This window comes from Rhinocladiella mackenziei (assembly GCF_000835555.1).
Source record: "Rhinocladiella mackenziei CBS 650.93 unplaced genomic scaffold supercont1.7, whole genome shotgun sequence".
Classification (NCBI taxonomy): Eukaryota; Fungi; Ascomycota; class Eurotiomycetes; order Chaetothyriales; family Herpotrichiellaceae; genus Rhinocladiella; species Rhinocladiella mackenziei.
In genome coordinates, this window is record NW_013550598.1 from 1,918,988 (window position 1) to 1,931,590 (window position 12,603).

Sequence of the window (12,603 nt, forward strand, 5' to 3'; positions counted from 1 at the left end):
CGAATTTTCTTCTTCTTTTCCTTGAGATACCCATGAGAAACTGACTCTGGTCTAACATATGGCTGCAGGGTTCCGATCGTATAAGTCGATTGCAGTCCAGGACTTTTGACGATCCAGGTCGTGACGCGACAAATCTCCAATTCTGACATCACTCATCAAATCCGGGCTACACATTTGCCAACCAGCCTGCACTCAGTCCTCGTCCATTCTTGTCGTGCATAGACTGATTCACTGCGTGGTTTATGTTTCAACAGTCTACCTTCGAAAACTGCCGCAAGCTCCAATGAGTCCCGATTCGGGAACGGGCGAAATCAAAATGTCTGCCGCCTCTCGCGCCATGCTGGGCAAAGTGGGCAAAATCGTCCCTCCCATGCTTGAGAAATTCCACAAGGGACAGCTGGGCCGAGTTGCTGTCATCGGCGGCAGTGCCGACTATACGGGCGCACCGTACTTCTCAGCCATGGCTTCTGCTCGACTGGGCTGTGATTTATCTTACGTCTTTTGTGAACCGTCGGCCGCGCAGACCATCAAATCATATTCACCGAATTTGATGGTATCCCCGATCCTCAAGTCCACTGCCTCGATAACCCCAACGCAGAAAGAGCCGTCTGGTGAAGAGCTGGCAAGACCCATATTGGACATGCTTCCACGGCTGCATGTACTCGTCATTGGGCCTGGACTGGGGAGAGACGTGATCACTCAGAAACAGGTCAAGGCCGTCATTTCGGAAGCAAGGAAACAAGACCCCCCCGTGCCGATGGTATTAGATGCCGACGCCCTCTGGCTCATCCAGACGGATCCGGACATAATCAAAGGCCACAAGGAGTGCATACTCACGCCCAATGTAGTGGAATTTGGCCGACTGGCGAAATCGGTCGGTATGGATCTCAACAAGGGAGATCCGGAGATGGCATGCCAGGAGCTCTCCAAGATCTTAGGTGGAGTCTGCATCATCCAAAAAGGGGCAGTAGATTACATTTCGCAAGGCGTACAGACCACCATTTCGGATATCCAAGGAGGCTTGAAACGGTCAGGCGGCCAGGGAGATACCTTGACAGGCTCTTTGGGTACTTTCCTCGCTTGGCGCGAGGCATACCATCAAGGCCTGTGGGAAGTGGGTGACGAGAAGATGAGTCGAGAGGAGACGTTGTTGTTGGCTGCATTCGGCGGAAGCGCTATTACGAGAGAATGCTCTCGACGGGCTTTCGCGAAGAGGCAGAGGAGTTTGCAGGCGGGTGATCTCACGGAGGAAGTGCATAATTCATTCCTTGCGCTTATCGGAGAGCCGGAGCAGCCGCCCAAACAAAATTTGTGAGGGCTTGTTACTCTCACTCTGATAAATCGGTGTTGAGCACATGGTAAGTGTTATGGTAGAGTACAAAGCATATCCGAATGATAACAGGACGCAAAACCTGCACCAAGAACGAGCTCTGGTTCACTTCCATTATTTGATTTTGTTGTTGTGGACTTCATCCATATGTACAATGCCACAGCCATGCTCCCGATAATGGCAACCGCTCAATCATAAACCGAATGCCCATTGTTTTTCTTTAATCTTTGTCGTCTCTCCTCTTCCGCTCTGACATTCCTCTCTTCGTAAAACTTCGCCAATGCAGTCAGATCTGCAGTACCCTGCCCAGCTGAGACGTTCCAGGGTGAGCCAAAATTGAATGACCTGGGACGCTAAGTAAGTAAATGGGCAGACGGAGAATGAGACATGTATCGTATTGCTCACTCTTGATTCCGGAATGGAGGAACTGTTTCGTTCCCTGCGCTTGAAGCAAAAAGCTGTCGGTCGGCTGCTACCTGCTCCATCATGGCCGTATGAATAACATTTGCCCTCTTGTCGGCTTCCACACTTGCTTCATATTTCTTCACCAGACGAGACGCAAAGTTATCACCGGGAGAGCTTGCGATCGAATACACGAGTATCGCAAAAGGTATGGAGGCTACGCTGAGGTAGAAACCGGCCTGTACAAAAGGTCAACTCTTTTGAACTTCGGTGCCCCTGAAAAATCGAACACACCCCAAAGGATTCGTTTCCTGACCCGCCTTGAACATGAAAGGCGCTCTCCCCATGATGTGCTTCGCCGTGGCCGTGGCCAGCTTCGTGACCGGCGTATCTGCGCGCTTGATGTTGAATTAACCGGCTCAAGGGGCGAGCTGCAGCTTCCACCCTTCTTGAGACAAACGACATGGCTGTAGTGGCTGCAGGAAGTACGTTCGTCGAACACGACTACGATGCTGGTCCAGCATTTGACGTCCCGAGGAGTTTCCAAGCTGACAAGGTGCCAAGTGGCACTAACACCTTTTGAGACTATTTTCGGAAGGCGGGTTTTCATTCGGTGAGTCAGACGCACCTTAACTGCACCTATTTTTTGCCTGGAGAGACGTGTGTCAGACTTTGCCTTTGAAAAGGGTCTTTAATCCGCCAATGATTCGTGAACACGACCAAGTTTTACTGACATGATGTCCTTCCAATCTCCAGTCTTGCCACCGGTGATGAAAACACATGGTTCATGCAGCCCATGCCAGTGTTTGCTTATGTGGAGTGCTCGAGATGATCAGACCTGGCCCTGATCGGGCAGCAAAGCGCGGCCTCGAGGGGCCCGAGGCCAGTCGCCAAAAACTGGCACTTCTTTGCCCTTGACTGATCAGGCTTCAACATCACAAGGGTTTATAGCTCTTCGCCCTGTTTTTCTGTTTTCTGCTTCCCCCTCTTCTTCTTTACTCCATTTCCCTCGTCTTTGAATCTTGATCTGTATCACTAATGTTTGAGTATCAGCAAATCCGCGATCGAAAAGTAGGAGTGTTGTACAATCCTGTGCAGTGCGAATTTCCACACCACGGCGAACTTGCGATTCCCAGTTTGTGACACCTCTGCAGATCAGTTTTCTCATTTTCTTGACTCATGTTCCAAACACGATGTCGTTTTCGGCGTATCAGACAAATGCAAAACCTAGGGGACGACGTGGCAGCCATGGGGAGGCATATGAGAGGCAGGATCGCAGCAGAGCCTCGAGTTCTGCTTCGATGAAACTGTCGAAAACGTTATCAAGAACTCTCGATGAGGTCTCAGTTCCAAGAAATAGCCGGCCGAGTTCACCAGCCGTCTACATTCACCGCCAACGGGCACTGGACCTCAAGTCGCCCGACCGGAGCAAAGCTTCATCCCGGCATTCCGCAAGCGCTCTCAGATCCGACAGGATTGCCCCCTCAAAATTGGAGGATGGCGCAATCCAAGTGCCAGAATTGCTGGCTGAAGCGAAGCCATGCATCAATCAATCGGAGGATGGAAATCACCCGTCCGACAGTACCATAACGGGCACAGGCCCTGCTTCGTCCTCACAGACTCCCACACCCGCACCGAACAAAGCCATTGAGCCCGACGTTGGAGTCACAGAGTCGCAACAGCCTTCTCAAAGTCTTGGTCGTGAAACACAATCATCCAGATCCTTAGCATCAATGCCACTAACAGTTGCCGAAGAGTCTGACAAAAATATTGATACTCTACCAGTTGCTGTGTCGCCAAAACCGTCTGTGTCTTCTCCTCGTTCCGCTGCCGCAATAATGTCATCCGCCAGAGCATCGAAATCTTCCCTCCATGAAGACGGGGTCCTGTCATCGCCTAGAACTTCGAAATCTTCCCTACCCGATCTTATTTCTGTTCCAGAAACTAGGATGTCTGTGTCTTCTTTACACGACTCGCTAGTGGCACCCTTTCCCAAAGCTTCGGTAACCTTTCTTCAGCCTTCCATCATCCCACATCTACCCGAATCAGGAGAAGCAGAAGTGCCAGCTCCTGTCATGTCGAGTCCTGCGTCAGGAGCGGATGGGAGAGATCCTCCTGACTTCCCTCCCAAAGCGCGTTCCCCACTAGCGTCGCCACCCCAGTCACCCATGCTTCATCAATACGTGGGCAGTCCTCCACCCCAACAGCCAGCTCCATACCCGTATCCATACCCCCCGTCTTTTATTGGCAGCCCGCCCTTCCAGCCTGGATTTTACCCCACTCCATTCACGTCCCCCACTGCGCCCTTTATTCAATCTGAGATGGTCCCCAGAGCGGGCTCTGCAGGGGCCGAGGACGAACGAGCGCGATTGCTAGAGAAAGTGTCTAATGTTCTTCCCGACATCAATCGACTGTTGCAATACTATCAAGAAACCCAGGGCCTTCTCTCGGAGAAGGATCATTTGGTCAAACAAGCCGAGTCGCAACACGAAGAAGAGATCAGCAAATTACGGATTGAGTTGAGTGTGACCAAGGAGGAGTATGAGAAAATCATAGGCGAGCAAGCCGGCGAAAATGTCAAGCTCAAAGGGGAGGTCGCGGACCTTGCCGAGAAGCTCTCGCTCTCGGAGGAGCTTTCGCGGGGGTCGGCGAGTATGGAGGAGGATCTGGCCAACTTGCGGCTAAAGTACAAGTTCCTCGAAGACGACATCGAGACTCGGGAATCGCACAACGATCAGCTTCTGACGGAAAAGCAGGCGCTAGAAGCCCAACTCGGGGAAATCAAGAAACAGCTGACGGATGATCGAGCGCAGCATGACCGTGTGTTGATGGAATTGAAAGAGGTACACCAGAGACAAATGGCAGAAAAGGAAGACGAACATGCCAGAGCACTTCATGACCAAAAGACCGGTCTGGCGAAGATTCAACTTGACTTGGCAGGTATGATCACAAAGCACACCCAGCAGAAAAAGGACCTAGACTCGGCGCGCGCCCTTATTTCCGAACATGAACATTCTCTCGCAACAAAAACGAAAGAGCTGGCTGATGCGCTGCATCTCCACAAAACTGAATTGGAAGCGAGAACCAAAACTGCTGAAGAGAAAGCCCAACAACATAAGCAGGAGATTTCCGTGTGGTCGCAGCAATTATCCGAGTCGATAGCAAAGTACGAAGCCGAAGTCATCTCGCTCCGTGACTCTCACCAAAAAGAGATTGAACAAGTACAAAAAGCAGGGGAAGAACGGTTGTCGGAGCTGATTGAGGAGCATAAGCGACGTGAAGGGCGGCTTCAGGCAGAACTGGAGGCCTTACGGTCCGAAAATGAAGCATTGGAAGCCGACTTTGTCAAGGAGCGGGATGTTCGGGACAACTTGAAGACCGAGCTTGCAACTGCGCGGGAGGCGCATGAGACTTTGAAAAGCCAGCATGACCAAGTTAACAAGCATCACACCGAATTAGCAGAAGCTATGCTCAGTTTGAAGACCAAGCAAGCGGAATGGCACCAAGAGAGCGAGAGAATGGAACGAATTCTGCAGAGTCTTGGACGCCTTGGTTCAAACAATTTTCAGGGCAAAGGAGACCAGTTCTTGTGAGTTGACTCTGGTCGGTCGGTAGAAGAATGTTCTCATGTTGTTGCAGGCCTCCTCAAAGTACGCCCCACTGACGGTTGCCTCTAGTGTAAGTGCCTTCGATCAGCTGGCGTTGTCGGTGGAAGAAATTTCGAAGCAATTCTTCTACAACAGCGTAACCGGTGTTCTCAACCCCAGAGGCGGATCTCCGTGGATTGGTGTTCCAGATATCATGGGAGCTTCGGAAGCCGCCCGAGGTCTTCGATGCCTCGTGGTCCAAAGCCAGATCTTCTCTGTCTTGAATCGGCGGATATTCCAGCCTTTCCTCTTCACATCGGCCTACGATGAATGCGACTTGGAAGCAAGCTTGTCTTTCGTGTCAAGAATGATCAGGGTCAAGAGCGTGCATCGAGAAGCAGTCTGGAGGACTATTACAATGCGAGCCATATATGCCAGCGCGTACGGACGGAAAGCCACGGGGATCGCCGCAACCTCCGCCTGCCAGGAGATCATGCACAGAATCCAGTCGATGACGGACACCAAGCTCCGGTCAGCATTGCTTCAGGCGGTCCGACTGGTGGCCAAAGCGGCGGTTCAGATATGGCGCCGAGTCCGTCTCGAATGGGACCTCATCTATTCAAACATGCCTTCATCATCGCAGACGGGAGAAACCTATGACCCTTCTGATGTCCTGTTGTGGGTGCGACCACATATTGTGAGGGAAATAGTAACTACCAGTACAGAGGGAGAGGTAGACGGAGATTCTGAACGCCAGAACCCTCCGATCGGTGCTTGCCGCATCTATCTGCAGGGGACGGCGCTCCGTCAAGACTCTCCACTGGTGCTGGCTAGGCGGCAGGAACTTTTGGCCGGAGTTGGGAGGGAATGAAGATGACCCAGGAGTTACAATATAAGGAGCATTTGGTACAGGGCAGTGTGCCTGCATGTGGTGGTATGTGGATTTAGGGTGCGGTTTGTGGAAGTTTGTGGTTCTTGAAAGCCAGCAACAATTGGGTGGAGGACAAATCTGCCACGAGTCTGCCACGGCTAAGGTGACCCATCGGAAGCCAGCATTCACGAGGAATGAAGCGAGTAGAGCGGAGAATATCTGAGGCTCCTTCGGCCTAGCCCAGCTTACCGAAAGACGGAGGACGGATTGCAACGGGAGAGCTGATTGGCCTGTCCGTAAGGCTGATTCCGGGCTGTGCCCCCTTTGAACTCAAAGCAGCATTGACCCCTGGCCAAAGTTCGTGTGGGATGTCTGGATAGGGATCCCGTTGTGGTTCCCTAGTATTATTGTACTGTCCCATTCATTACCTATACCCTACAACAGCACTTCAACGTTTAATGAGCATGTATTAGTAATTCAGGAACATATGCCCGTGTCTTCGGCGATAGTCCGTTACCTATCAATAGCCCCTTACTGCTGATACCCCTCCCAAATCGAAACGTAAGGGAAACCGGTCAATGACTCGAGGGTTATTGTATGGCCGCTTCGCCCCCAATAGGACAGACATCCTGGAAAGCTTTTAGTTGAGGTGGGACGCCGGGAGCTGAGGTCATTATGCAGTATGGACACGACCCGCGGTGGGTGTTCTCCCATCTACACAGCGGCGCGGCTGTGTCCATCTGAAGCTCGAACTCGTGAACTTTACTTTGGCGAGTTTCTGTCCACTGTCCTGCAGCCCACTTTACTGACAGAGGCACTGCACCCGACCGCATCGCACTGCAAATTGCACCGCAATCCGCATTCCCAACAACGTTTCCACCACCACACCACCGCTTTGGCGTCCGGGTCAAGACCTCATCCTTAATCTTCGAATCCGATATCCCGTCACTGATCAAAAGCTACGCGCCATCGCTACGTGTCAAGACCCGACCTCCGATCCCGGTTGGAGCTGCTTCATCGTCTGCTTCATCAGGCTGTCTCCTCGGCGCGGCGCAGTCCTTATCCAAACTCGAGACTTTTTCCCACTCCCTCGCGCTTACACCGTCTCCCTCTTTCCTCACCTCGAATCCGCCCCTCGATCTGCCCTCCAATTGCGCTAGTCCTCCTCGCCAGTCCGAATTGGTACTTGTCCAGCCTCTCTGCAGCCTGCCCTCCATCGAGCGACCAGTCACATCTCCCTCTTCTGTCCAACTTACAACCAGGGCACACCACTCGCTGGTGCCGCGGGGTTCTCGTCTCCTTCTCGACGATTTCCTCCTCCTTTCTAGCGTCTCCGTTGGATTCGACTCACCCTTTCTATTCATATCCTGACACCTCGTGGGGTGATCTATCGGGGGTGATTTATCAAGCCAAAAATCCCCACAAGAATTGACAAACTTTGTGTCCGGCACAACCTGCTGTGGCTCATATTTTTCTTCTCTTGAACAGAAGGTCCGTCCAGGGACGTCGGTTTCAGTCATTCACGCGACCCTTTCCGTCCGCGGGTCTGCTCGCGCTCCATCCTGACACGATCCCACAGCCTCATCATTGGGCGATACACCCGCAGGCCATGCTGCGACGCCCTGATCATCATCTGGCCCCTATCAGATCTTCCCCACTTGAGAGACCAACATAGGAGGAAAACCTTTTCTTTTCTGCTTTCTCCTGCGGCCACGATCTCGAGAGAAACCATGTCGCCCTCCAATACTTTCTCCCTTCATGCTCAGAGACCTGGACAACATTCCCCCTCATTGATCACGCCGAAAGTATACCGCGCGCACAACGCACAGAGCCTTGCAAATAACCCAGCCTATCCCTCTGGGCCTCGAAGCCATCATCACAATGCCAGCATAACGTCAAATCCTTCGCAAACGTCGCAGGGAACCAGGCAATTAGGAGGCGGAGTGGAAGACTTGCCATTGAACCAACTACACACGCAAGCGGCTGTCTCCAGTCCGGGACAATTTCAGCAGCAGTCTGCACATCTATACAACTTCGAAGAAGACACGTCACACCACGAGTCCTCCTTTGATGATTTCTTGACGACAGAATGTTCGTCCGAAAACCATATCAGTGAACATACCACTCCACAGGAACTGATTTGGGAACAACAGTTCGTTTTACAGGATCCCTCCCAACCCCATATACTTGATTCTTTGGCCTCAAACAATTACGGGGGTGCTCAAGGAGTTTTGGGAGGCTCAGATCTGCACGGCCTTTTCCGGGACACCGAAGAGTCTCTCCCGAAGTTTGTTTCTGGAGAAGAGCTGTTGGGCCCGACATCGACCACCTCGTTTCCCCTGCAGACACATACCATCGGTCAGATTCCCAATCAAGACATGGAGTATCCATCCTCATCGACTGCGCCCCACAGGCGCGGGGGATCTCAATCGCTTAAAGTCGATACAACCCCGAATCACACACCATCTCCCAACCACAAAGTTGGAGACTGGCAACGTGCATCTTTAACTATGCGAGCGCCAAGTCCTGTGGTGATGGTCTCCAGTTATGAAACCAGCGGCGCCGAACCTGAGTCCCGGACACAGGTGATACAGAGTTCGGGGAAACGCAGCCGAGACAGCGAAAGTTCCGATAATGAAGATGACAAGGACGAAGAGGATGTCGACGACGACGAAAATCGGCACTCGGACCCGTACTCATCTCATTTAATGCCCCCGGACCCTAATGACACAAACAACACCGGTTCTGGCCCACTTGAGAGGGCTGGTCTGGAACCTCACCAAAGAACGGGCGATGTGGTTCTATCAGTCAAAGACCTCGAGGAGCAGCGGCAGCGTGATGAACGAAATGCCGACGTGCAGACCTGGCTCGCCACCAGCGACGCTGGTGACGAGCCGGAGGATGCTTTTGCTCGCAACCCCCGCACACGGCAAGAAGGAAGCCGGCGCCGGGCACATACGACGGGCGCTCAGGTCGATGCGCTCGGTCGGGTCTACTCCGATCGGCATATACCTGGTCCTGGGGTGCTTATCGATGTAGAAACAGACGACGAATATTTCGACGACATCTCCGTCACTTCTTCCCAGATCCAATGTCATACCGATCAGATCCTTGGCGATTACGATGAATCAGGCTCGCCAAAAATGTCGCCGCAGGCTATTGACGGCCGCGAGACGCCTGATCAGACAGCCTTCCCGACTCTCGAAGAAGAAACTCTACCAGAGCTGCAGGAGCCCCTTCCCCGTCAATTCATGAGACGAGGTCCGTGGCAAGATCCTGTTCAAGGTCTACCGACTGATACGCGAGATCAACCGGACACATCGAATGCGGCGGCATACAAATTCAACCAGGAAGCAGCCAAGTGGGAAACGGCCTCTAGGGCCGCCACTTGGGGAACAAGACGTCGACTCAGCGAGAGTGAAATCAACTCCATTTTGGAAGGCTGCCAAGTGCGACACCTGTCTCTTTCGAAGCGAGGCCGCGAGCGGGGTAATAGCTTTTTGAACAGGGCTCGAGGTCTATTGCCCCGTCGCGGTAGCAGTAACATCAAGCAGGAAGAGCCGACAGAAGATGACAAAGAGCCTACTCTGATGGGACATGCGCATACAGGTTCGGTTGGGACCATCAAACCTGCCCAGAGGATGCCGAGCTTCAGTAAGCCCAAGTCGCCCCAATTGAATACGGGAAGCGCCTGGATGGCAATGACTGGCCAGCTCACGGCTGTCGGGCGAGGTAATGCAATGGCGCCAGAAGCTGAGACGCATAAATCTTCTCGGCCTCTCCAGTCTCTTAAGAAGCAACGCAGCAAGAGCGACGTGTCAAAGCATGCGAAATCTTCCGGGCCTGGGCTCGCCGAACTGATGACTAGGCATGGTGGTCCCCCTGTCCCCACGCTGGCGTCTCCCATGCACGAGCGAGAACCTATTCTTGCTGCGCAGGTTATCGACAAGGAAGAAGCTCCAGCGGATGATGACGACGATGACCAGACTGACGAAGTTGCCATTCGAATGGACCTGGAAATTCGTGCAGAGGATATAATCCCCACCGTGGAGGGATTCAAAGACCATGCGCGTCGACTCAATCCTAGGCTTGAGCCATATCTCATTGACCGCATTGGTCAGGAGCAGATTCGGAGGTACAAAAAATTGGTTGAAGCCAAAATCAAGCACATGCGCTCCGTGCAGATGAATAAGAAGTGCTCTTCGGGAAAATTCTGTTTCGGCCTTGGTGGTGAGGCCACGCTGCTCGCGCCTCGCGTCAGCTCGAAAGACCCAGAGGCCACCCTGACTCAGTTCCAAGTCATCAATACGACAGATAATGAAATTGACGAATCTGGTTTCACGGAAGGAGTTGTCACCCCGGCTCTATTTCCTCCGGGTATCCCTTTGCCACCAGCGAAACGACTTCCAGCAGAATTTGAATGCCACCTCTGCTTCAAAGTGAAGAAGTTTCAGAAGCCGTCCGACTGGACGAAGCATGTACACGAGGACGTGCAGCCTTTTTCGTGCACGTTTCCCAACTGCAGCGAATCCAAGTCGTTCAAACGCAAAGCGGACTGGGTACGTCATGAAAATGAGCGCCACCGTCACTTGGAGTGGTGGAAGTGCAGTATCCAAGAATGCTCTCACATATGCTATCGCAAAGACAATTTCGTGCAACACCTAGTCAGGGAGCACAAAATGACCGAGCCTAAGATCAAAAGCCGAGGATCTGGCAGCAGTAAAACAAAGCCGGTCAACAATGGTGGCTGGCAAGGGCAAGAGGATAGTGAGGTGTGGCGAATGGTCGAGACCTGTCGATTCGAGACGCAAAACAAGCCCCGCGACGAACCCTGCCGGTTCTGTGGGAACGTGTGTTCAAGTTTCAAAAAGCTTTCGGTGCACATGGGGAAGCACATGGAACAGATTGCGATGCCGGTGCTGGAGCTGGTGAACATGCGTCAAGTCACGCCCGAAACCATCATCAGCCCCATTGATCAGCCGCAGACGATGTCCTCGACGATGCCCGGAACGACACCGTTTTCACTCTATCCCGGGAGTGCGGCGCCTGCGTACCAGACGCCCTCTGCAGGGCAGGCGCCGCTGTACCAACCATCCTCTTCCGGACAATCGCCTGTTTCGATTCATGGACGATCTCCAAACGGAGGACTCCAATATGAGCAAGGCTACTATAGCCCGCACTCCATGACGCCCGTGGTACAGGGACAGATGGTGGCCGGGACGTACCCCAATGTCGGGTCCCTAACACCGCAATCTCGCGTGTATATGGGACGATCAGAATACATGGGGTCACAAGATATGGGACAGCAAAACGGACACAATCTATCACCCCAGAATCAGATGGTGACGCCTCGATCGCAACCGGTGGGGGCCGCATTCGGGAATCACTTCTACGACTCGACGGGAGCGGATTATACTCAAGCCCCACTACATACTATGTACGCGAATGCCCCTCCCACGCAAGGATACGTGCCTCAGTACGCCTCATCAATGCTACAAGATCCCTCTGCACAATCACCAATGGGGGTAGACGGTGGATCAGGGCTAGGATTGCAGACGATAAATCAACAATACGGATACGGGGCCCCAGGAAATCAGGATCGAGGTGCGAACATGCCGTTCTCTTGACGACGGAGATATGGTATATATATGATTGAGATTCGTCCGCTGCGTAAGTGAGGCGCGACTTCGGGTGTGTCCGGGGTGGGAAGACGTCGTATGGCCCTTGGTTGGCTTGGGAGCTAAGAAGGGAGTAAGGAGGGGGATGGGATGTTCCTCTTCTGGACTTGACGTTAGTTATGATTGAGATCTGCTTAGATACCCAGACTATGTACACTTATTATCTACGGTTCTGAATGAATGATGGATCGGCCGATGAGCCATTACTTAGTTTTTCAACTTTTGGATTTGCAACTTGAGATGGAACTTTTGAAATCTTCGGTCAGATACGTGGCCAACCGTCATCGTATTGACCGATCCGGTTAGACGTTTCGGTGAAGGAAACAATAGAGCGCTCTCTGTTGGAAGAGATTCGTTATGGCGTCTACCTTGTTACTCCTTTGCTCAGTCGAAGGGTGGTAATTGAAAAGTACGCCAGGCCAGGCAACCATTTTGAAATCCGCTAGACCCGATTGAGGCTACGGTGAGGCAGCCACACATGGGCCACTGGCCAGGTTTAACTACCCAAATCCCCCGTGCGGCTCTGGGCAAGTACATTGTCAGTGCCAGCGGGACGAATCCAGTACAGCGGCACAAGCGACCCGCGAACGAGGTACCTTTTGGTATCTGGTCTTCGGTAGTAGCTTTGTCGCTGGGTCACGAGTCACTCGCCGGCGATCATTCCCCCCCCCCCCCCCCCCCCCCCCCCCCCCCCCCCCCCAAAACTGCGGTTGCCGTCATTCGGCCTGCTTCACC

General features: G+C 52.9%; 4 protein-coding genes across 4 annotated transcripts; 3 read left to right on the forward strand and 1 right to left on the reverse strand.

Annotated features, from left to right (window-relative positions):
• Nucleotides 1-316: 316 nt before the first annotated feature.
• On the forward strand, nt 317-1,315 carry Z518_09495 (YjeF family domain-containing protein; the record flags this gene model as incomplete). Its single annotated transcript, XM_013413450.1, has 1 exon — nt 317-1,315. The coding sequence occupies one exon, from the start codon at nt 317-319 to the stop codon at nt 1,313-1,315; it is 999 nt and encodes a 332-aa protein (XP_013268904.1).
• Nucleotides 1,316-1,518: 203 nt separating this feature from the next.
• Z518_09496 (uncharacterized protein) lies at nt 1,519-2,197 on the reverse strand (the record flags this gene model as incomplete). The annotated part of the gene is made up of 3 exons (XM_013413451.1): nt 1,519-1,675; nt 1,736-1,971; nt 2,027-2,197. The coding sequence occupies 3 exons, from the start codon at nt 2,195-2,197 to the stop codon at nt 1,519-1,521; spliced, it is 564 nt and encodes a 187-aa protein (XP_013268905.1).
• A 728-nt stretch (nt 2,198-2,925) lies between these two features.
• Z518_09497 (uncharacterized protein) lies at nt 2,926-6,190 on the forward strand (the record flags this gene model as incomplete). The annotated part of the gene is made up of 2 exons (XM_013413452.1): nt 2,926-5,321; nt 5,410-6,190. The coding sequence occupies 2 exons, from the start codon at nt 2,926-2,928 to the stop codon at nt 6,188-6,190; spliced, it is 3,177 nt and encodes a 1,058-aa protein (XP_013268906.1).
• A 1,730-nt stretch (nt 6,191-7,920) lies between these two features.
• Nucleotides 7,921-11,817, forward strand: Z518_09498 (uncharacterized protein; the record flags this gene model as incomplete). Its single annotated transcript, XM_013413453.1, has 1 exon — nt 7,921-11,817. One exon carries the CDS (start codon nt 7,921-7,923, stop codon nt 11,815-11,817), a length of 3,897 nt encoding a protein of 1,298 aa, XP_013268907.1.
• Between the last annotated feature and the right edge of the window lie 786 nt (nt 11,818-12,603).